Source organism: Elephas maximus, chromosome 19 (genome assembly GCF_024166365.1).
Source record: "Elephas maximus indicus isolate mEleMax1 chromosome 19, mEleMax1 primary haplotype, whole genome shotgun sequence".
Taxonomy (NCBI): Eukaryota; Metazoa; Chordata; class Mammalia; order Proboscidea; family Elephantidae; genus Elephas; species Elephas maximus.
This window is the reverse complement of record NC_064837.1, coordinates 35767411-35791778: the sequence shown is the minus strand read 5'-3', so window position 1 is coordinate 35791778 and position 24368 is coordinate 35767411. Positions and strand designations below refer to the sequence as shown.

General features: G+C 47.4%; 1 protein-coding gene across 1 annotated transcript; it reads left to right on the top strand.

Moving 5' to 3' along the window:
* Positions 1–892: 892 nt before the first annotated feature.
* LPO (lactoperoxidase) lies at positions 893–23573 on the top strand. Its single transcript, XM_049860539.1, has 13 exons — positions 893–1084; positions 3938–4015; positions 4953–5040; positions 9787–9947; positions 10708–10825; positions 11305–11434; positions 12174–12377; positions 13632–13956; positions 16328–16488; positions 20290–20542; positions 21389–21562; positions 22261–22498; positions 22863–23573. Exons 2-13 carry the CDS (start codon positions 3940–3942, stop codon positions 23068–23070), a joined length of 2136 nt encoding a protein of 711 aa, XP_049716496.1. The 5' UTR covers positions 893–1084; positions 3938–3939; the 3' UTR covers positions 23071–23573.
* The last annotated feature ends 795 nt before the right edge of the window (positions 23574–24368 follow it).

Genomic DNA, 24368 nt, shown 5'->3' with positions numbered 1-24368 from the left:
ACTTGCATTTCCTGGACAGCTGCCTTCTTCTGAGGCACCTGGCTGAGTTGCCTGGTTCATTACAAGAGAAGCAGCTTTTAGTTCCATTCTGTCCGCTGGAAATCAAGGGGTTGGGTTTTTGGCTGATGAATTTCTGACAGTCCCCCAGAGCATTTCCAACTCGAACTATAATGTCTTGAAGAGGCTTATGTTTTGAACTGTCTGTAAAATACATTTTCACAAAATTTTGTTTTCTCCAAATCTCCCTGTTTCCTTCCTGTATAGGTCTAATGATTTTGAATTTTTCAAAATCTCTGAGGTAGGATTGGTATGTAACATTATACTTCAGCTTTAAATCAATAATTTTCAGGATATTGGTATTTTTCATGGGCCACCCTATGGAAGGCACAAAGTCATAGAATTATAATAATCATCTAAACCAACCATTGATTTAACAACTAGGAAAATGTGAGGCACCAGAAGAAGGTGAGGTGACTTCCCCAGAGCCAGGCAGTGGGTTAGTGAGAGGCAGGACTGGAACCCACCATTCTGCTGAAAAGTCCAGGCCTCTTCCCACCTCTCTGGTAGCCAAAAAAAAAAGTCAGTATTTTGAAATTTGAGGGGAAAAAATAAATATTTTCTGATCACTTTAAATTCAAAAGATGAGTCCATTGGATTCCATGATGGATTGGGTGAAAGGTAAAAGAGGGATCTGAGGGCAGTGAATACATGAATGGGTTCCTAATTTTAAGAGGTATTTAGATCCCATTAGGGGTGTATGAGGGACAAGTATGCTCTGGACTTGGAGTTTTGCCTTCCACGATGGGAGCAGGACTGTGCATTTAACCTGGAAAATAGGAAGACAGGGAGTTGCTCTGTATCAACCAATCGCTACCATTCTGCAATTTCCTTGTACATCTGCCTGGAGTCACTGGGTGTTGCCTGCTGCACTGGAGTGTCTCCTCCAAGCCACTTCAACTCCTCAAGTCTTTCCTTCTGGGTCTTTCGCAGAAATAAATTCTTGCCAGAAGGTATAAAACAGCAGTTCCTGCAGGCAAACCAACTCCTCTGTCTGCCACAGGAGGTCACAGGAGGTACTTGGCAGGTAAGACACATTAACTTTAGTTTTCTGGGTTCTGTAAACTTCTTGATGAAATTTCCTAAAGGCTTCTCAGAAATCCTAGTGCTGGATTTGAACTTGCCTTCCATCAAGCATTTTCTGGCTCCAGATTTGGCTGCAGGTTCACCCCTGTTCAGTGTGAGAGAACATGATTGCACTCATTGTGAGGCAAAAAGGCTTTTTTGTGCTTGAAAACTGAGTCACAGAATCATAGACTCTTCGGGTTGGAAGGCACCATAGACATTTCCCATCCAAGTTTAGAAACTGAGGCCAGGGAAGAGATGCCATGTATCCAGGGCCATGCCAAAAATGGGAGGAAGATAGTAACAAAGACGGGCTCTGTGTGGTGCTCTAGAGATATCATATGATCTCTCCAATGTGGTGGAATTTTGTGGTGTTAGAGGTTCCCTAAGCTGGGGGTCTCAGATCTCCATCCCATTTCCAGCTACCTGCATCAGTTCTAGACATCTAGTTAGCCTTGAATTTCTAGTCCCAGGAGTCTTAAATGCCCTTAGACACCTGGCCCTCAATCGAGTGTATGAGTTGCAGCAATACTTGATGGGCTTCATTTTGGGTGAATGGAATGATTGAATCGTATTGTGTTTTATGTGATCAGGAGTCCCAAACTCTGGGGCTAAGGTGGAAGATTGCTTCTGCTATAGAGGACTTGATGAAAGCTAACTCCTGTCCTTTCTTCTCTTGATCCTGTAGCTGGTCAAAAGATCAAATAGAGTGTTCTGGGGAGTGATGGGTGTTTGTTCACTCTCCTATTGGCTCATCCCACTATCCTCAATAGAGAGCTCTCCATTCTTGGAAAAGAATCCTTCTGGCTCTTTCCCTTCCTGGGTCTTCCTCCGGCATCCCTTGGGCAAGTCTTCAGTGGAAGGCTTCCACTGAGTACCCAGTACCCAGAGTGTGCTCTGCAGACCAGCAACTTTGGTTATCACCTGGGAGCTTGCTGGAAATGCAGACTCTCAGGCCCCTGCCATGGCCCACCGAGTCAGAATCTGCATTTAACAAGATCCCCCAGGATTAACAGGGACAATCGAATGTGAGAAGCCTACTAAGGGACCAGCACTACCCTCTCCTTCTGCCAACTTCCAGAGGCTGAGCTTTTCTGCTCCAGGAGTTTCATTCATTCAGCGTGTACCCAACACCTATTATGCGTTGGCACTGTGCTTGGGCTCTGAGAAAAGAAATAAATAAGATATAATCCTTGAGAAGCTCATGGTCTGATAGGGGAAAGAGACATGAAAACAGCAATATAAGATATGAACAAAATATTGTGGAAGGACATGGGAAGGAGTGACTTAAATTTGACTGGAGAAATTTGATGAACTTCACAGAGGAAGTGGCATTTGGTCTGGGTTTTGAAGAATGAATAGGAGTTTATTAGGCAGAGAGGGCATTCCAGGCATAAGGAAAAGCATGAGTAGGATTATGGAACAGCCTGGCATTTGAGGGGCAGAGGCTGTGGCTCTGTCCCTGGTTAGTGCTCCATGTCCCAGGGAAGGCTCCAGATTCTGCTGCAAACCAAAGAATTTGGGAAATGGCTTCTGCATTGACCATGATGATAAGATTGTGGGTAAATATCCAAGCATCACAGAAGCTTCTCATTGGTCTCTTACATTGTGAAGTCCCGTGCTCTGCCTTTTGCCCTGCTTGGCTTGAGCTGCAGACAGTGTCCCTCCAGGATCTTTTTAGAACATCCTTTGCTAGTGGCATGACCCTGTGTTTGCCTGGCTCTGCTTTCTGACCCACATCTTTACACAGATCAGGAAAGTCAGCCCGCGGATTTGTACCACCCAGGGATTCCTCATCTCCTCTGGTCTGATCTAACCTCTTCTGGTCTGGAGAGCGTCTACAGAAGAGTGACCAGCAGTCTCTCAGGCAAAACTCCAAAATCCTGATTTCTCTCAGGGGATCTTTGGGTAGAGACGGAGGGAAGAGCCCTAGAGTCTTCTCAAAAGACATTTTGGGTCTACTCCATGAAGTCCAATGGACACTCAAAGTCCCAAAGCCCCTCATCAGAAAAAAAAGCTGCATGAATTTTAGTCCACATGATTTTGGCCTGGAGTTGAAGCTCCTGATGGAGGGTTAATCTAACAGCTGGAATTCCTCCAGCCAGCCTGGAACACTACAATGGGCTCAGGGGCACTCTGAGCTCTGTCACAAAGTTCACTCATGCTGTCCCATCAAATTGGCTCTTTGAGGGGAGGTGAAGGCCCCTGTCATGTTTCCCCAGGAAGGGAGCTGAGTGTCTGAGTGGAGCTAGACCACAGCAGGCTGACTTGCAGGGAGCAGTATGTCCTGAGTGGAAAGAGGGAGGGGACTCCAAAGATGTGTTACAAGTTTGGTGACAGCATTTCTCAAAACTGTGACAAGGCAGGGAACAAAATTTCAAGAGTTACAGGCTGTCAGAGCAGAATCTGACATCATGGATCACTTGGCCTGACATCATGGATCACTTGGCCTGAGCCCTTCACTCAGCAGGCAAGTGGCCCGGAGAGGTGAAGTGATCCATGCAAGGTCGTGGAGTTAGTTAGAGAAGTACAGGATTATAACCCAGTGCTGCCTCCCTCCAAAGCCTGTGTTTTTCCCTTCCACCACCAACACCTACATCTCTTACAGTATACAGCAGAGGCCTGGGGTGTGGTAGAGGCTTCATCAGTTTGTACAATTTCCTCTTCTCTATCCCAGTGTTAGGGTGTTTGGTATTCCCTGGGCTTTCTCTGCCTTCTCATCCCCTTTCTGTGATTCAACACCGTATCCCCCTCCGCCCACCACCAGCTGGGGCTTTAGCGAGGCTCACAAATATGAACCTGGGTTTCATTTCAGTGATGAGCCTCCTTCTCCATCTCCCAGCCCTCCTGGCATCTCTGGCCTTGCTCCAGGCTACAGTGTCTGCCACATGTGGTAAGTATCTCCTGTTTCAGTTTCCTGTGGCTGCTGAAATAAATTACCATAAACTGGGTGGCTTACACAATGGAAATATATTCTCTCATGGTTCAGGAGCCCCAGAGTCCAAAATCAAGGTATCAGCACGGTTGCACTCTCTCTGAAGGCTCTAGAGGAGAATCTGTCCTTGCCTCTTCCTAGCTTCCGGTGGCACCCAACAATCTTTGGCATTCCTTGGCTTGAAGCTATACCACTCCAGTCCTTGCCTCTGACTTCACATGGCCTTCTTCTTTCGGTGTGTCTGTGTGTCCTCTCCTCTTCTTAAAAAGACACCAGTCAGTGAATTTAGGACCCACCCTAATCCAGTATGCCCTCATCTTAACTAATCACACTGGCAAAGACCCTGTTTCCAAATACGATCACATTGTGAGGTTCTGGATGAACATGAATTTTTGGAGGACACTAATTCAACCCACTATACTCCCCCTGTTCAGAGCATGCATCCTGTTCCCCACACTCCAGGCCCCGATACCAGTGAAAACAAGAGTCCTACATCTACCCTCGTACCCCTTACCTACTTCAGGATCCTGGTCATCAGCTAAGCTCTCTGATGGGCTTGCCTAAGGATCCAGGAGGACATCCTACCAGGAGCCAGCAAAACCCCCTCCACCCAGTAACTGAGCCAACCTGAGTGGTCACACTCTTAGTCCCATCACTGGGCATTCTAGTGGAATCCTGAAGAGTAATTTTGACATCTTATCACTAGGGAATATTCTTCCTGTTCTGTGCTTTTTTCCCTTATAGCACTGGAACAGTTGTGAAAGTTTCCTAATCTTGATCTTCTGCTTTCTCAGATTTGAGGGGTGGGAGTGATGGCTGAGAAAGGGTGAGGCAGAGGTGCAGGGCATCTCAAAGGCATGGTGTCTGATATCCTGCTCCATTTTCCCACTCCAAGCACAGACCACCATAGCTGCTGCCATCTCTGATGCTGTGAGTCAGGTCAAGGTCCAAGTCGACAAGGCCTTCTTGGATTCCCGAACCAGGTACGTGAGACACACACATACACGTACCTCCCTTCACAGGCTTCCTGCTCACGATAGGCACTGCTAGGCGAGCCCTGACAAGCCAATGATCCAAAGCAATTGTAAAGCTTGCCCTTCCACACCTCCTCAAGTATGTGGCAGGTAAGAGCAAGAGCCTACAACCCCTAAAATCCTGTAGATTACCTTGAGAGACATCTACTCTAATCCTATAAGAACTTTCTTACATGTAGTTGAATGCTTCCTCAGATCATGCATTCCAAAGTCTCAGAAAGCCTGTCGGTAATTGATCTTCATTCATTCAGCTAATGAATGAAGTTGCTAGTCAATAGCAACTAAAAAAAACTGAAACTCATTGCCATCAAGTTCATTCCGACCCATAGCGACCCAATAAGACAGAGTAAAATTATCCCATAGGATTTCCAAGGCTGTAATCTTTACAGAAGCAGATGGCACGGTGCTTACCTTGCTTACCTAATCTGTAGTGAACAACTTCATAATTTCAAAGATGTGGTGAAACCCATGTGAAATTGTTCACTACAGATTGTAAGCAAGCACAAGTAAGCCCTTGTTTACCTTGCTTACTGAGTCATCTGCCCCTGTCAGGGATTGTAAATTTAAAAAGATGCTTTGATTCTGTAGGAAGGTGCTGTGGGGTTGGGAGAGAGATAGATGCCAGCCATACCTAGAAACAGATCTTTGATGTGGTGAAAAATGTGAAATTGTTCACTACAGCTGATCTGGTAATCCACCCTTGGTTCTAACCTCCAACCTTTTGGTTAGCTATGGGGCAGTTCTACCCTGTCCTATAGGTTCTCTATGAGTTGGAGTCAACTAGACAGGAACAGATTTTGTTACCGGGTGGAAACCCCAGGTTTTGCTCAGCATGACTCATATCAGCCAATAAACGAGAGGCTGAGGTGGGCAAGTAGAAAGGTGCCTTTATTTCATTGCACAAGGAAAGGAAGCAGTTGGGGCTGCTGCTGCCAAGACTGCTCCCAGAAGGCGAGGAGAAGAGTTATTTTTAAGGGGTTTACAAGTAGGGAGTTCATAAAAGTTACATCAGAGGACATTCTTAAATCATATCATACAGGTGCCGGGATTTTCACCAGGCAGGCCAAGCAAAGGAACTGAAATTTTAATGCAAAAATGGCAAGGCTGGCCGAGCAATGGGGCTGGAATACTGACGCAAAAATTGCAAGGCAGGCCAAGCAAGCTGCAGTGGAATTTTCTGCAGCCTGGGGACCTCTGTATTAGTTTTTTTGGTTATCAAACTCCAGCCAAGACTCCAGAACACACACCAAGCCCTCCTCCTCAGTGGTCGGCCCTTGTAGGGTCCTTCTCACTAAAATGAAAGTGAAAGGGAGGCTCCATGGTGGGGGGAAAGGCCCAGCACTTCAGCAGCTATCTCCAGATGAAAATCCTCTCTCTCTCCTCCACTTCGATCCTTTCATAGCCTCGAGATGGGGGATAGAATAAAAACCACAAAATTGGTGTTCATCTACCTCCTTTGCAAGTCCTGCTGGGTGGGGAAGGAGGACCAGCACCCTGCTCTGGAATGTGGGAATACTTGTGCCCATTGTTCAGTTCTTGGATTTAGGGGCCTTGTGGAGACAGAAAGAGTCACATTTAAACATCCTGTTACACAGATAATCTAGCCACTCACAATAAGGACAATGGAGGAAATAGGCAAAGCAAGGGGTGCTGTTCTAGGCAAGAGGTCAAGGAAGCCTGCCAGAGGGGGATAAGGAGACAGAATTCAGAGAGGCAGGGGGTGGCATTCCAGGTACTGGAACTGCAAAGGCAAAGCCCTGAGGCAAGGAAGATCTGGGGTGCGCAGGAAACAATGGAGGCCTGGTAAAGAGGTGGGCCCCAGGGCTGGGTTTGTCCTAAACCACATCCCAGGGTAAGCCCCTGCAGAACTTTAACCAGGGCAGTGACATGGTCTGATTTTTTATCTAAAAAGATTGCCCCAGCATCTGTGTGACGAATGGATAGGAAAGAGACAGAAGAAGAGGCAGGGAGCCCAGGTAGGAGGCTACTGCAGTGGTCCAGGTAGGGGATGGTGGGTTGGACTAGGGTGGAGGCGGTGGGGATGGACAGTGAGTCCCTTAAAGGCCTGCCAGCTCCAGTGGAGCCTATTTCTGACTCAAAGCAGGAGGTAAGTCCCTGGTGAGTCAGTGTTCAGGTGGAAACCCCGAAGAGCCCAGGGTGTAGAAAGAAGGAGAGAATCTGGAATGCCCACAGGGGATCTTTCAGGTTGAGCCCTGAGGAAACCTTGCAACTCACCTTCCTATGTTCAGGGTCGGGGGAGGTGTTGCTCTAAAACATCTTGCACTAACCCCTTCAGGACCTGGCTGCTGCCATTGCTGATGCTAACGTGGGTGTTCACTGTGTGTTTACTGTGTGCCAGATACTGCTGTAGCTGCTTCATATTTACTCCTCCCAACAATGCTATGAAGTGTGTCTTAGTTTCCTTGTGCTGCTGCAGCAGAAATACCACAAGTGGGTGGCAGAAATTTATTTTCTCACAGTTTAGGAGACTAGAAGTCCAAATTTAGGGCACTGGTATCTATCTAGAGTAGAACTGCCCCATAAGGTGTCCAAGGTGGATTTGAACTGCCGACATTTTGGTTAGCAGCCAAGTTCTTAACCACTGTGCCATCAGGGCTCCATCCATAGGTGTAGGGGTTGGGATTCCAAATTGGGGAGCACAATTCAATCCACAAAAAAGTGTTAGATCAAACCATACAAAAGAGCTAATTTGGGGGGTAAAAATGATCGAATGCCATGGTTCAACCTAAGATTACTATCACTACCTTCATTTCACAGATAAGGAAACTGGGGTAGAGAGGTTGAGTAACTTGCCCAAAGTGGCAGTTGGAACCCAGCCAGTTTGTTCCAAAGTTCATACTTTTGAGTCTCTGATATAAGTCATATGATGCTTTCCAGTTCATAGATGAGAGACAGATCACCCAGAGGTCATATAATTTAAGCCAATCCTGGTAGAACCAAGATTCAAAATTGAGTCTCTTCGGCTTTAGGCCAGCAGTGTCCAAGACAACTTTCTGCGACGGTGAAAATGTTCTGTATCTGTGCTGTCCAATACAGTAGCCATCAGCTACACGCAGCTATTAAGCACTTGAAATGTGGCAATGCAATTGAGAAACTGAATTTTTAATTTCATTTTATTTTAATGAATTTCAATTTAAATAGTCACATATAGCTAGTGGTTAGTATATTGGACAGTGAAGCAGTCTGGGCCACTAGGCCATGCTGTCTCTTGTGAAAACAGCAAAAAGCAAAATGTCTTGTTCTCTAGGGTTCTTTTTTATCAAGGTGGGGGTTAGGAGGTGGTGGGCCAGTGACTAGAGCCCAATAATCAGAGTCCACCTTGTGCCTGGCTTGCACACTCATGTAGCCCCTGAGGCTGAGACACCTCACTTTAAATATAGAGTTAATGACCTGACCTGTAGTGACGGGACAGGTGTTAAAGCCAGTGAATTGCACCCAAAAAGCAGGGCTGTCTTTGGTGATAATTCGAGCCACTTCCAAAGTTGCGGAGTCTTAGAACCATAGAACACCTCAGAGATCATCTCATAAAAAAACCAAACCTGTTGCCATCGAGTCGATTCCAACTCATGGTGACCCCATGTGTTACAGAGAAGAACTGCTCCACAGGATTTTCTTGGCTATAATCTTTACAGAAGCAGATCACCAGGCCTTTTTTCTGTGGTACTGCCGGGTGGGTTCAAACTGCCAACCTTTAGGTTAGTAATCGAATGAAAACAGTTTGTGCTACCTACCGAAACTAAACCCAAGCCCATTGTTGTCAAGTTAATTCTGATTCATGGCAACCCTATGGGATAGAGTAGAACTGCCCCATAGGGTTTCCAAGGCTGTAAATCTTTTACAGAAGCAGGCTGCCACATCTTTCTCCCACGGAACAGCTGGTGAGTTCAAACCACCAACCTTTCAGTTAGTAGCCGAGCAATTAACCACTGTGCCACATCCCCTTATCTCACACATGAGGAAACTGAGGCCCACTGAGGGGGTAGAAAGTTCACATGGAGGGACTTTCCTGACAAAACCTTGCCCTCAGTCATCTCTGTGTTGTCACAAATTTAATAGAAGGGTTTTGGCTTCTCATTCTACTTGTGGGAAATTAAGGAATAGAAAGGCTAGATATCTTGTCTAAGGTAGGGTCAGCGACAGGCTGGATGCTATGGCCCCAAGCCAATGTTAACCACATCTAAACAAACTCCACACTGACTCTAGCCAAGAAGCAGGTAAGGATGATTTCATGGGCAGAAGGCTCATGAGCATCTTATTCCTCTAATTATCAGCCCACAAGACTTGAGGAGATGCCAGCTTGTGTCAGGGGTTCCCCAAATCTAATTCAGTAAGTCCTGGGAGCTGCGTGTTTTTAAAGCTGCCCCAGTTGACTCCGACACAGCCTGCTCAGCTGCAACTCTGTGATTCAGATTGGAAGCATCCACCTGCCTTCTCTCAGGACCACACATAACAAAGCTGCAAAACACACTGTAGCTTCCTCTTTCCAGGAGAGAATTTCAAGAAGCATTAAACAGAAACGAAGAAAATGTCAGGAGCGCACAATACGTTCTTGTCTCCTATACGTTGCCCACACCGCCCCCCATGGTGCCTCCTATACCCGCACTACCTCACACAAACTCCCTTCTATAGGATCATGGGGTCCCATCATGACTTCTCCATTGCTCTCCATTGCAGGCTGAAGACTTCCATGAGCTCTGAGTCTCCCACCATGCGACAGCTCTTAGAATATCTCAAGCATGCCAAAGGCCAGACTCGCATGGCCATCCGCAAAGGGCAGGTGTGGGAGGAGACCTTAAAGAGACTGACTCAGAGCTTGACCTTGATCAACGTCACAGGTACAGAAAACCCACTGGTCCTCTGATTCTGATGGCAAGAAGGGGTCCTCTCCCCAAAGGACAGAGATAGAGGAAAAAAAAAAAAAAAAAGCTGTTGCTGTTGAGTCAGTTCTGACTCCTGGTGATGCCATGTAACAAAGTTGAACTGCTCCATAGAGTTTTCTTGGCTGTAATCTTTACGGAGATTCCCAGGCCTTTCTTCTGCAGCACCACTGGGGTGGGCTGTAACCTCCAAACTATAGGTTAGTAGACAACACAAACCATGTGCACCACCCAGGCACCTTGCAGGAGAGAATAGAGGCCATCAAAAGCTGCATTCCCTGTCTCTGCCTTCTCAGAATCGGAGACCAGCAGAGTGAGGAGCTTAGAGGACATCTAGTCCATTACTTTTTCTCCAGAGGCAGGAACTCAGACAAGGTTACCTTGCAAACTCCTAAGGAGAGGACACAAGTGCTCTTTGTATAATACCATCTGTAAAGCCTCTGAATGGAGGAAGTGCTAACGTCAATAAACGTGGGATCCCTGTCCCAAACCACAGTGTCACCAGTTCCACAGCGGGAGGGAGGGGAGAGGTCATCTAAGCCACCTGTGTAAGGGGGCTTTACTAGGGTTGTGTCACAGAAGATGAGCTTTCCAATCTGTTCTGCGTAACGTGGGCCTGAAACAATGTAAGGCCATCCTTGGTTTCAATTGCCTGCCCCCTCTGCAGAATGAAGAATGGAGAAATAACTTAACCCCTTTGGTGTCCCTTCTGTTTCAGGCCCCAGCCTGCACTTGGCTTTCCTCTTTCATGAAGTGGGATGTGGTCTCCCTGCCTCTGCAGTGATATGCAACAAGTACAGCCCTTATCGCACCATTACAGGAGACTGTAATAACAGGTGACTGACTGGTCGGGAGTGGGGGTGTGGGGTAGACCCTCCCAGGACTGTCAGGCCTGCACCACCTGCCCAGCCCAGCTCACCTGCCCCACCTGCCCAGCCCAGCCCAGCCCAGCTGCCCAGACTAGCGAGGCACTTTGTCACCTGGGCATTCCAGGCAGAACTCCCACTGCCTAGCCCTCCTGGATTTGCGTCCCCTCGGAATCTGCTCTTTCGAAGCCTTCCCCCAACTTCCCCATCCTCTAAAGATTACACGTCTCCAGCCATCTCCCGTGAGACCACCGTACCCCACTGGAAGCAGCACCTTTTCCCAGTGGGTGGGGGTAATTCAGAAACCCCACATTTGAGAGGCACCTCCTACGCGTCCCCTTCCCCTAGGCCATAGGCTCCCAGATCCTTCCAGGGCCAATCGGGGCTCCACAGAGAAGCAAACCCCGGGAGGACCGCAGAGGCTGAGGGCAAGTCTTGCTGGGTTTCAGGAGGAACACCGAGCTGGGAGCTGCCAACAGGGCGCTGGCGCGCTGGCTGCCGGCCGAGTACGAGGACGGGCTCTCCCTCCCCTTTGGGTGGACGCCGGGAAAGACGCGGAACGGCTTTCCTCTCCCGCTGGTGAGGGCGGGGTGGGGGTGGGCCCTCGACTATGGTGGATGAAGGATGGGAGTCACAGGGAAGGGAATGCACTCCCTAAACATACACAGGAAGGGAGAAGAAATAGGTGGGAGGGCGATGGAGCCGCATCAGGGGAAAGGTGGAGATGGGGACCTGCCTTCTGGCGCTGATCCCCACAACACCACTAGAGGGCAGCAGAGCCCGGAGTCCAGCCACGTCGTGGTCGTGTCCCAGCTGCCGGCCGGCCAGGTACCCTGGGGTCTCCCAGGCAGATGGCCTCCTTGCCCCATCCTGCTCGTGCTTATCCTGTCCTAGCCCCCGGAGTGCATCAGCTGTTGTTTGCCTGGAGGTCCTATCTGTTGGCCTCATCTGAGTTGGCAGCCTCTACCCAGAGCTCCTCTCCTACTCCCGGGCACCTGGCACCTCCTTGATGCTTGTTTCCAAAGCAGCCTGTCTTTGGTTTCCTTCTTCATAGTGGAAAGAGCACTGACCTTGGAAACCATACAGACTTGATTTTAATCTATCTCTGTCCCTTCATAGCTGCAGGGCATGGGAGAGCTGACTTCACATCTTTGGGATTCAGTTTCGTCTATATAACGGGAGAAATGCCACCCACCTCAGACGCTTGTTATCGGATTAAATGTACCTGTTACATCATCCATACTGCATAAACTGTAGTTGAATCTGAATCCTCCAAACACTTTTTCCTCTAATCCTCCCCTTCTCTTTCCATCTATAGGCCAGAGAGGTATCCAACCAGATCGTTGGCTATCTGAACGGGGACGTTCTGGATCAAAAAAGATCCCTGGTCTTCATGCAGTGGGGCCAAATTGTGGACCACGACCTGGACTTTGCCCCTGAGACTGAGTTGGGGAGTAGCCAGCACTCCCAAACCCAGTGTGACGAACACTGTATCCAAGGGGACAACTGTTTCCCCATCATGGTAGGTCTCTTCGCTTAGGTGGTGATCCCAGACAAGCCCCTTGCCCACCCCAATGTAGCAGACATGCCCTGCCTGTCAGCCAGGATCTTTAATGCTGATTTGATAGCTTCCTAAGCCTAACTTATTCATCCATTCACTCATCCATTTATTCAGTAAACACATTAATCATCTACCGGTGGCAGGCCATGCACTAAGCACTGAGAATTCAAAGGTGAATAAAGACATAGTTCCTGCCCAGCGACGAAGGGCCAATGTGAGAAATGAACAAGTAAACCACTGATGACAAAATCAGGAAGCTCTGGGGAGGGCTGTCTAAGCCTGCAGCTCAGCAGCATTGGCACCGCCTGGGAGCTTATTAGAAATGCAAAACCACAAGCCACACCCAGACATTTGGAAACTGAACCAACATTTTACTACCATCCCCAGGAGATTCAGCTCACACGCAATGAAGTCTGTGGAAAGATGCTCTAAATCATCCTGGGGTCAGGGAAGGCTATTCCCATAAGGAACTGCAACTTGATGGATGAGTCAGAGTGAGCCAGCAGGGAACTGTGGGAATTTTCAGCAGGAAGGGAGAGGAATTTGCAGTGGTGCACCTTTTCTAGGTATTCGTGGATTTTACAGTTAGAGAGTCATGTACTCATTCAAGCAACAAGTCAAGGCTCTGTGCTGTGGTAGAAAGAGCATGGGGTACAGAGTGAGGCCAATCTGGATCTGAACCCCACGTCTTTCCTTTCCAGTGTCTAAGTCCGTGGGCAAGTTGCTTAACCTGCCTAGGGCTCAGTTTTCTGACCTGTAAAAATGGATGAGTTGTCTACCTTGCAGGGTTTTGTGAGGACCTAAGTGAGATAAAGTTTGCATAATGCTTAACATGGTAAGTTCAAAATAAATACATGGTAGCTATTTTTTTTTTTTTTATTAGTAGTAATTATTAACAAACCCTTTTCTCATCTCATGCCCAGCTTACTTATCCAGGGATCTCAGGCTCCATCCCACCAAAAATTCAGAACCCAAGCTGTGAAAGACTAAATGACCCCCCGAATTCTCTTACCCAGCAAGATGTAATGAAATTCAGGGTTTTGTGGGCATAGGATGTATGGTGTCAGCAGGAGGTATCAGCAGGAGGTGTCTGGTAGTAGGGCCCTGGGAGGGTACCATCGGCATTTTGCCAGCTGCATTCAGATTCAGCTGGAGAGAGGTTCCCAGGGCCCAGCTGTGCCATCTCTCCCCAGTCACCCACCCCAATCTCTGCAGTTCCCGCCCAACGACCCCAAGGTGAAGACTCAAGGGAAGTGCATGCCGTTCATCCGGTCTGGGTTTGTCTGCCCTACTCCACCCTACGAGTCCCTGACCCGAGATCAGATCAATGCTCCCACCTCCTTCCTGGATGCCAGCTTTGTGTATGGGTCGGAGCCGAGTCTGGCCAGCCGCCTCCGCAACCTCAGCAGCCCCCTGGGCCTCATGGCCGTCAACCAGGAGGTCTCGGACCATGGGCTCCCCTACCTGCCCTTTGTCAGCAAGAAGCCAAACCCCTGCGAATTCATCAACACCACGGCCCGAGTGCCCTGCTTCCTGGCGGGTGAGTCTAGGTCGGGAACAGAGGGGCCCACCGACAAAGGGACTAGAGCAGAAGGAGACCAAAAACTTCACAAGGCTGCCAGACAACTTGCAGGGGGTCTTTACCACTGCTCCTTCTCATTATCTTTCTGCAAAATTGCACACCAAGCCACCACTCCCCCTGGCACTGGCCCAGGACTGGCAGAAGGGCCCAGATGAATACAGAATTCAAGAACATGTGTTCACTGCAAAAAAAAAAAAAAAAATTAGGGAGGTCCAGAAATGCATATTTATATTAAAAACATTAAAAAATAATAACCACACGCAATTTCACCACTCACAGATGATAACATTGTGATGTATATCTGTCTTAGTTGTCCAGTGCTGCTACAACAGAAATACCACAAGTGGGTGGCCTTAACAAACAGAAATTTATTTTCTTTTTTTCCACAGGAGGCTAGAAGTCCAAATTCTGGCCCCCAACTCTAGGGGAAGGCTTTCTCTCTCTGTCGACTCTGGGGAGAAGGTCCTTGTCTCTTTACAGCTTCTATGCCTCGGTTCCCTGGCGATCTTCATCTGGTTTGGCTTCTATCTTCCCCCATCTCTGCTTGTTTCTCTGTGCCTAATCTACTTGTTTTATATCTCAAAGGCGATTGGCTTAAAACACACCCTGCACTGATTATGGCCTACTAACATGACAAAGAAAACCCTATTCTCAAATGGGGTTACAACCATAAGTATGCGGTTAGGATTTACAACACGTATTTTGGGAGGACACAATTGAATCCATGACAGCATCTGTTTTCTATCATAGATATAATTCTACATTTTTTTACGTAATTGAAATCACACTATAAATAATGTTCTATAACCTGGTCCTTCACTTAATATACCCCATGTCATTAAATATTCTTCTACAACATGATTTTTAATGGCTGCCTGGTATTTCATGGCATATATTACCACAGTGTATTTTATCAGCCCTATCTGGGGACACGTTGGCTATTTCTAAGAATCCCTGGTAGTACAATGGTTAAGTGCTTGGCTGCTAACCAAAAGCTAGGCAGTTAGAACCCACCAGAAGCTCCAAGGGAGAAAAGACCAGGCGATCCACTCCAGTAAAGATTACAGCCTAGGAAACCCTATGGGGCAGTTCTACTACTGTCCGTAGGGTTGTTATGAGTTAGAATCTACCCAGGGGCACACAACAGGCTATTTCTAATTTTCCCCCCCCCCCGAGGTAATGAGCATCCTCGTTGATTAATCTTTGTGCTCATTTTTAATGATTTTTTAATAGAATTTCCTAGAGGGGGAGTTTCTAGATTAAGAGGAATGTACTTTTAAGGCTTTCTATAAACTCGGTACAAAGCCCCTCTCCATATGGTGGACCATCAGAGCCCCCTCAATTCTGTTCATTTCAGGGGCTCATGCCCACCTGGTTCCCTCTGCCCTTGGCTTCTAGAGGCCTTCCCTCATCCAAAAACCCACTCCTCCCAGATGAACCCTCTGGCCACTGAGACATAGCAGAAGGCTGGCCCGTAGGCCAAGATCTCTCAGATCTCTTGATTCTGCATCCAGATGTGCCTCACAACAATCCAGACACAAAACTGAGCCCCTGCCCATTTTTCACAAAGATATCCACTAAGCTCAAGCATTTGTGAGGTTAATAGACTTACGTGACAGAGGAACACACGGTCTTCCACCATTTCCGTGGTCTCCCTCCACTGTCCCTGCTTCTCTCGCCCTCCCTCCCAGATAGTCTCCCCACTCCAGATTCTTTTCTCTTCATTCCACAGAAAAGTTCAGCCCTGCCCAGGAGCCTACCCTCAAACCTCCATCCCCAAAGCCTTCAAAGTTGGTCAACAAAATACAGAGCCTTTTACCTATTTGTGAAAAGATTCTTGGTGGCGCAATGGTTAAGTGTTAGGCTGCTAACCGAAAGGTTGGCAGTTGGAACCCACCAGCCTAGGAAACCCTATTGGGGCAGTTCTACTCTGTCCTATGGGTCCCTAAGAGTTGGAATCAACTCAACAGCAATGAATTGGGGTTTTCTTAAAGGCAGTCGGGATTATAGTTAGTAAAATTTTTAATATGTCACCTTTACTACAATACTATGAGATAGGCCTTGTTATCCCCATTCTTACAGATAAGGTCACTAAGGCTCGGAAATGTTAAATAACTTGCCCAAGGTCACACAGCTAAAAAGCGGTAGAGCTGGGATTCAAATCTCTGATTTCCCCACCCCATCCCACTTCTCCACAGGACTTCCCTTAAATTAACTGGAAGGACATGCTTAGGAGAGGGCTCCTTGGGGGCACCATCATTCCTTTAACAGGTTACTGGCTTCTGGGCTGCTCAGGGAGCATCCACCTTCCTGCCTTCTGGCCTTCTAGGAGATTCCCGAGCCTCAGAGCAGATTCTGCTGGCCGCTTCCCACACCCTCTTCCTCCGAGAGCACAACCGGCTGGCCAGAGAACTAAAGGAACTCAATCCTCATTGGGATGGAGAGATGCTCTACCAGGAAACCCGGAAAATCCTGGGAGCCTTCACACAGGTAAAGAGAGACGGGAGCACTGCCTCACACACCATCTGGCGCTGGCTCCCAGCTCAGCCCTCTGCTCGCTGCCGCACATCCAGCTACCTTCTTTATTTTCCACTCCTCCGTTCCCCTCCTCCTCTCCTCTATTGCTTTTCTCCCATTGTCTCATTCTTTCAAACCCTCCATCCTTTCCTTTCTTCAGCTTTTCAGTCCCAAAATGAATCAATCTCTGGATTCAGAGCATCAGAAAGGCATTAATGGGTTGGTCACTTCAATGTGACCAACCCATTAAAGCCCCACACTGTTTCCAGGGACTGGCTGGTGGATTCAAACTGCTGACCTTTTGGTTAGCAGTGGAGCTTTTTACCACTGTGCCACCAGGGTTCCATGTGTGTATAGCTCTGTGCAATTTTATCACACGTAGTTTCATGTATGACTCGACAGCAATGGATAGTTTCATGTAACCACCACCACAATAAAGGTACTTAACTGCACCATCATCACAGGACTCCCTCATGCTCCTCCTTTAAGAGTCATGTCTACCACCACTCCTCATCCCTCATGCCTGGCAACCACTAATCTGTTCTCCATCTCTAAAACCAAAACCCAAACCCAAACCCATTGCCGTCAAGTCAATTCCAACTCATGGCACCTCCTTGTGTTACAGAATAGAACGGCTCCCTCTCTACAGTTAAATTATTTTACCAATGTCGTATAAATGGAACCATGCATTATGTATCCTTTTGAGATTGTTTTGTTTTTTTTAATTCAGCATAATTTCCTTGAGGTTCATCCATGACATTGCATATATCAACAGTTCATTCCTTTTTGTTGTTGGTATGGATGTACCACAGTTTGTTTAAACAGGTAGTTTCTGGGTTTTGGTTATTACGAATAAAGCTATTGTAACATTTATATACATGTTTCTGTATGAAAATAAGCTTTCATTTCTCTATGATATATGCCCAAGAGTGCAACTGCTGGGCCCTATGGTAAGCCCATTTTTCGTTTTAAAGGAACTGCCAAACTACTTTTCAGACTGGCTGTACCCTGGTGGCGTAGTGGTTAAGAGCTTGGCTGCTAACTAAAAGGTTAGCGGTTCACCTCCACCAGCTGATCCTTGGAAACCCTATAAAGCAGTTCTACTCTGTCCTATAGGGTCACTATGAGTCAGAATAAACAGCAATGGATTTGGTTTGGGTTGGTACCATTTTACATCCCCCTCCCCCTAGCAATGTATGAATGATTCAGTTTCTTGTTGCAAAAAATGGCACGATGGGGTGTCTGACCTCCTCTAATTTCATAAAGAAGAGTGAGAATCAAGATTAACAGTACAAGGCTGATTCCTATGAGGTGGTCAAACATGTCTCTACCCTCCAGCCTTCTTACCAATTCTGACACCAGCCATCCCTCCCACCACACTCTCTACTTCTCTGCTGGGTTCAATAATTTGTTGCAATGGCTACGCAGAACTCACCGGCAATACTCATCATTAAGAGGTTTATTAGGGAAGTAAGCAAAAACAAAATAACTCCTTGTCTTCAAGTTGATTCTGACACATAGCAACCATATAAACCAAACCCAAACCCACTGCCGTCAAGTCGATTCCGACTCATAGCGACCCTATAGGACAGAGTACAACTGTCCAGTAGAGTTTCCAAGGAGCGCCTGGCAGATTTGAACTGCCGACCCTTTGGTTAGCAGCTGTAGCACTTAACCACTACGCCACCAGGGTTTCCAGCAACCATATAGGACTCAGTAAAACTGTGCCATAGGGTTTCCAAGAAGCAGCTGGTGGACTCAAACTGCCGACCTTTTAGTTAGCAGCCAAGCTCTTAACCACCGTGCCACCAGGGCTGCTATTAGGGAAGTAGCAGGTTATAATTCAGGTTCAGGAACAACTCAGGATCAGTTGTTTGATTAGGACAGCCTTTTCTCTGTCGTGCCCACAGGCATGCCTCTCTCTGGCCCCTAGGCCTCTGCCTTGCTTGAGTGAGTGTTACAAAGCTCTTTTAACTCTGCCTGTTAGTGCCTGGAGGCACCCCACTCCACCAGTAAGCCTCAGCCCAAAGTTGCTCAGCTCTCTCACTTAGTGAGTCAGTGAGCCTAGCTGTGGTGCCAAGTGCTCGGAGGCACCCCACTCCACCAGGAAGCCTCCTGCCCAAAGGCACTCAACTTTCTCACTCTGAGGGCCGAGAAGCCCATCGGTACTGCCTCCTGCAGGTCTCCGAGTTCTACTGTCTCTGCTTCTCGACATCTCCAGTGTTACAGCTCTCTCTCTCTGTCTCCTGGGTGTACGAGGTATGCAGCACAGATATCCTGGATCTAAAGGATGTGCTCCACTCCTGGCTCTTCTTTCTTGGTGGTAGTGAGTTCCCCCCTCTGGTCTGGGATTTGCTCTCTTTTACGCCTAGCAGGATGGCAAAACCAACCAATTCCCTCATCAGGGTTCCATATGCCTAATTTGCATAATCCCACTTCTGCAAGTGTGCTATGCACCTTATTTACATTATTAGCAAACTATCCAATCCCCTTGGTGGGCCACAAGCCCCTCATTTGCATAGTCCCACCCAGTCATTTGGTGGGAGTTACAAAGGCTATGGCTAGAAGGGTCATGTTAAGTAATTCACCGCACTGCACTCAGCATCCTCATCAACATTTGATGTTACCACTGTTTTTTATTTTAGCTATTCTGATAGGTGTGTAGTGATACCTCATTGTGATTTTAATCTGAATTCCTCTAATAGCTAATAATGATTTATATCTTTTCACGTGCTTATTTTCCGTCTGCATATCTTCGCATACCTGATATATCTGTGTATCATTGATAGATCTGCAGATCAATGAAATATCTGTTCAGATCTTTTGCCGATTTTCCAACTGGCCAAAAGATTTTTTTTTTAAAACATTGAGTTCTAAGGGTTCTTTATGTATTATAGACTGAAGTCCTTTGTCTGAAACGTGATTTGAAAATATTTTCTCCCACTCTGTATTTTGTCTTTTCATCCTCTTAACAGGGCCTTGGGCAGAATAAGAGTTTTTAATTTTGATGAGGTTCAATTTATTAGTATTTCCTTTTATAGATTGTGCTTTTGGTGTCAAGACTCAGAATTCTTTGCTTAGCCCTAGATCTCAAATATTTTCTTTTATGTTTTCTTCTAGAAGTTTTATAATTTTATGTTTTATATTTAGTGTTAATCTTTGTATAAAGTGTGAGGTTTAGGTCTAGGTTCTTTTTTTTTTTTTTTTTTTTTGCCTATGGATGTCCAATTGCTCCAGTACCACTTATTGAAAAGACTGTCCCTCCTCCATTGAATTGCTTTTGCTTCTTTGTCAAAAATTAATCGAGCATATTTGTGTAGTTCTACTTTGGGGTTGTCTTTTCTGTTCCATTAATCTATATATTTATTCTTCCAACAGTACCACACTGATTACTGTAGCTATAAAAAAAAAAAATAGTAAGCCTTAATTCTAATAACATGACATTGTTAAGTTAAAGTGACACACAAGGACTGCCACTTTAGCATTAAGGTCATAAACTTAGAGCAAAGATGGCCAAGACAGTGCATCTCAGTTGACAAATCCGAATAGCACCTATGTTGAGATGAATCATGAGAGATCAAGAGAAAGAATGTCATGATCAATTATCAATGTCTGCCACGGTCATATGAAGGCAAACTGGGCACATATGCTATCTGTTTGCCATCCTTGATTTTTGACTGCTCATCCCTCTTGGCAACAGCTCCTCGTCAGCCTCCCTCTGCAGAGATTTAAGCCTTCTCATGCCCTTTCCCCGTGGCTTGTTTCTCCCTCCAGATTATCACCTTTAGGGACTACCTGCCCATTGTGCTGGGTGATGAAATGCAGAAGAAGATCCCTCCATACCAAGGCTACAATGAATCTGTGGATCCCCGAATTTCCAATGTCTTCACCCTTGCCTTCCGCTTTGGCCACTTAGAGATTCCCTCTACTATGTCCCGCCTGGATAAGAACTATCAGCCATGGGGCCCAGAGTCAGAGCTCCCCCTGCATACCCTCTTCTTCAACACCTGGAGAATAGTCAAAGACGGTAAGCCTGGTTAGGGAAGTGCTGTCACCCAGCTTTCTCATCCTCCGCCTGCTTGTCTGGAAACCTGGCTTGGAACTCAGACTTCCAGCATTTCCTGTGCGACCCTGGGTGAGTGAATTCACTTCCCTGAGCCTCAGCCTCCTCATCTGTAAAATGGGGACAACAATAGTACCTGTCTCACTAGGATATCCAAAATAATTAAATGACATGTATGTGTACAGCACCCTACAAGGGTTCCTGACACACAGAAAGTGGTTTGTAAATATCAGTTATTTCTTTCCTCCTTCTGGCTTCTAAAGTGCCTAGGATGTTCTTACCTCCTTTCCCTGCCCTAAGCTTCTGTAACCCTTGTAGAAAGAATTCATGGGTCGGCAAATAATATTGCTCTTTTCTGCTCTCCTCTACGGCCTTCCACCACCACTAGGTGTCAGAGGTTGGACCCAGCTCTCCTTTATCCCTGGGCTGGGCTGTGTTGAGACCTGCTTTACTTAAGGACTGACAAGTCAGGGTCATTTCCTAAAGATTTATGCTACCTCTCCCCCATGCGGCAGTGTTCTGCTGGGAAACATACGGAAGGAGAAGGAGCTGACTCCATGAACTGCAGCTTGGAGAAAATCCTGAAGCTTATATTCATGACATCAACCCATGAACGCCACTTGTGGGGAGCTGGGCTGCCCTCTCCCACTAGTATCCCCTGCAGGCTGCAATGTACTCTTCTCTCCAGGCTTCCAGCCTGACATGTTCCTGTGGTCCTACTTTCACCTGAGAGACAATGTCTGGTGGAGGGAAGGGCCAAATATGGAAGATGTCCCCACCCTCAGGATGGCCTCTGGGTCCCCCTTGCAGGTGGAATTGACCCTCTGGTACGGGGCATGCTGGCCAGGAAGTCCAAGTTGATGCATCAGAATAAAATGATGACAGGAGAGCTACGCAACAAGCTCTTCCAGCCACCTCACAACATTTACGGCCATGACCTGGCTGCCATCAATATACAACGGAGCCGGGACCATGGGCTGCCTGGTGAGTGCCCAGGACTGACCTGGTCCTGGGGAGCTTTTAGCTACTTTGGGGTGTCCTGGGGACTCTCTGACTCTCTGCTCTAATCCTGAGGATCTGATCAGTTCTAAAACAGAGGGCAGAGAGACCAGTTTTTAAAACTCACTTTGCTCATCTGTGAAATGGAGTCTTCCATTCTCCCTAATGCAGAGACAAGGGAACATACCTGGTACTACCTTGGAATGCCTTGAATGAAAAAGCAATCAACAACTACCTTGTAAAACCAGTTTAAAAGCCCCTCCCCCCAAAAAAAGTCTAAGAAAAGAAAAAATGGAAAGAAACAAATGACTGTTGGGCTTTTCTTTTGTGCCCACGAAAGGCAATTTAATGTAGTAATTGAGCCCTACTGCCTGAGTTCAAAGCCCAGTGGTGCCATTTACTAGTTGTATAACCCTGGGAAGTTACTTAACATCTGTTTTTTCGTTTACAGCATTTGTACTGTGCTTAGAATTGTGGCTGGACCCACAGTAAGCTCCTGTATAATCTAGACCCCTAGAGACTGAAATGTCAAAGGGATAAACAGTAGATCACTGTCTACCTTATCCCAAAAGGCTGGGAGCCCAGACTTTCTGGGGCTGATGAAGCTGGAGTGGTTATGTCTCCAAAAGGTGGTGTGCGCAAGAAGCCCCTGGGGTAACACAGTCTCGGCCTCCCCACCTTAGGGTACAATTCCTGGAGAGGCTTCTGTGGCCTTTCCCAGCCCAAGACAATGGAGGAGCTGAACACTGTGCTGGAGAATGAGATGCTGGCTAAGAAGTTACTGGATCTCTATGGGACCCCTGACAACATCGATGTCTGGATGGGGGCCATTGCTGAGCCCATGGTAGAGGGAGGCCGTGTAGGGTCTCTCCTGGCCTGTCTCATGGGGAAGCAGTTCCAGAAGGTTCGTGACGGAGACAGGTATGTGCAGCCTGGGCCAGGGAGGGCCAAGCAGAGCCTTTCTCTACACTCGGCATCCCAATTTTCATCCTACGTAAGAGCCAGCTCCAGACATCAGCATGGGCAGGGCTTTCTCCTATCCCCTATGACCTCCTTCCTCACTGCTCTCATTATCCCCTTGCTGATGCCCACCCCTCTGTCCTCCTAAGATTGGGATGAAGGAAACCTCTAGCTGGTGGATAATCACAAGGGTGAAACCCAGGCCACCTTCCACAGAATCTACAGCAGGGCACCCAGAGGTCCTCAGAGGGACTCTTCCTCCCCTCTGGCAAGTTGGGGAGAAACTGCCGCTGGGCCATTTGGATAGACTGCTCTGTCTCTGCAGGTTTTGGTGGGAGAACCCTGGGGTCTTCACCAAGAAGCAGCAGGACGCTCTGCAGAAAGTGTCCGTCTCACGCCTCATCTGTGACAACACCCACATCACCAAGGTCCCTCTGGACCCATTCCAGGCCAACAGCTACCCCCAGGACTTTGTGGATTGCTCAGCCATTGATAAGCTGGACCTCTCACCCTGGGCCTCGGTGGAGAATTAGGGGCCTGGGTGCCGCAACCTCCCACATGGCATAGTAAAGGCCCTCTGGTCCAAGATGCCATTTTTAGCAAGTTCAGTGACCTGGTCCCTTAGAGCTCCACATTCTAAGGAATGTGCCAGCTCCCTACCACACCAGATGAATGCCAGATGAATGCCTCACTCAAGGCCAGGTGCAGCCGCCTCAGCCTTTCCAGCTGGTCCACTTTGCTCCCACTGCTCCCACCCCTATCTTCTCTGCCTATGGAAATCTTCCTTTCCAGAAAGACTTAGACCTTCTGAAATGCCCTTCCAGTCTCACCAGGTGTGGCTCCTCCTGTCCCCTGAGCAAGCCTTGGCTGAGGCTGTGGCCTTTGCCCCCTGTCCTCTCAAAAGAGATTATAAGCTCCTTGAGGCAGGGACTTCTGTCTGTTTCCAAGTGTCCCAGGTGATCCCCAGCATGGCGCTTAGCACACAGTATGTGCTCAATAAACACTTGCTGATTGACTAAAGATGCTGGCAATGACATTGATCCCTTCCACAAGCCAGGCTTTGGAATTACCACAAAATAAGTAACTAGATGTTTACATTCCAGATGTGCCTTACAACTAAGATGTCATGTGAATGGGATCTATGGGTGAGAGGGCATGCTTTGGTGGGATTTCAAAGAGTTCTCACAGAAGGGGAGGATACAGGGGGATCCTAGGAAAAGAGGCATTGGCCTTGGATTAGCATGAGAGGGGCCATGGGTGGGATTACAGGTGATGGTGTCAAGAGATAAAACAAGAAGGAAAACCTAGCCTGGATTCCACTATAGCCAAAATTAATTTTCCTTCCCATTACCCTTCTGGGAAATACTCTCTTCTTTTAGGACATTCCTTGAAGCCTACAAGGCCTCTGAAGGGGCCAAAAAGCACCAAAACCAAACCCTTTGCCATCAAGTTGATTCTGACTCATAGTGACCCAGTAGGACAGAGAAGAACTGTCCCATAGGGTTTCCAAGGTTGTAATCTTTATGGAAGCAGACTGCCACATCTTTCTCCCTTAGAATGACTGGTGTGTTTAAACCGTCAACTTTTCGGTTAAAAGCAAATCACTTAACTACTAACGTCAACAGGGCTCCTTTCTGAAGGGGCAGCTCCATAATATTCCTTGTGCTGATGCCCAGGACATATTCATATGTTCTTCTTTTAAAATGGCCCTCTGGTAAGCTTAGCCAGGCTGAGGCCTCCAGATATCCTGCCTGGCCAGTAGGGGCGGGAGACACTTAGCCATCTTGTGGGAAGAGTCTAGGAGCCAGCAGACCTGGCACCCACTACTCTG

Excerpts from the sequence above, each read along its gene's own strand:
- LPO (XM_049860539.1), top strand. The coding sequence starts at position 3,940 with ATGAGCCTCCTTCTCCATCTCCCAGCCCTCCTGGCATCTCTGGCCTTG. Across the intron at positions 4,016-4,952 it reads TACAGTGTCTGCCACATGTG|CACAGACCACCATAGCTGCT; the intron begins GTAAGTATCTCC and ends TCCCACTCCAAG. Across the intron at positions 20,543-21,388 it reads CTGGAGAATAGTCAAAGACG|GTGGAATTGACCCTCTGGTA; the intron begins GTAAGCCTGGTT and ends TCCCCCTTGCAG.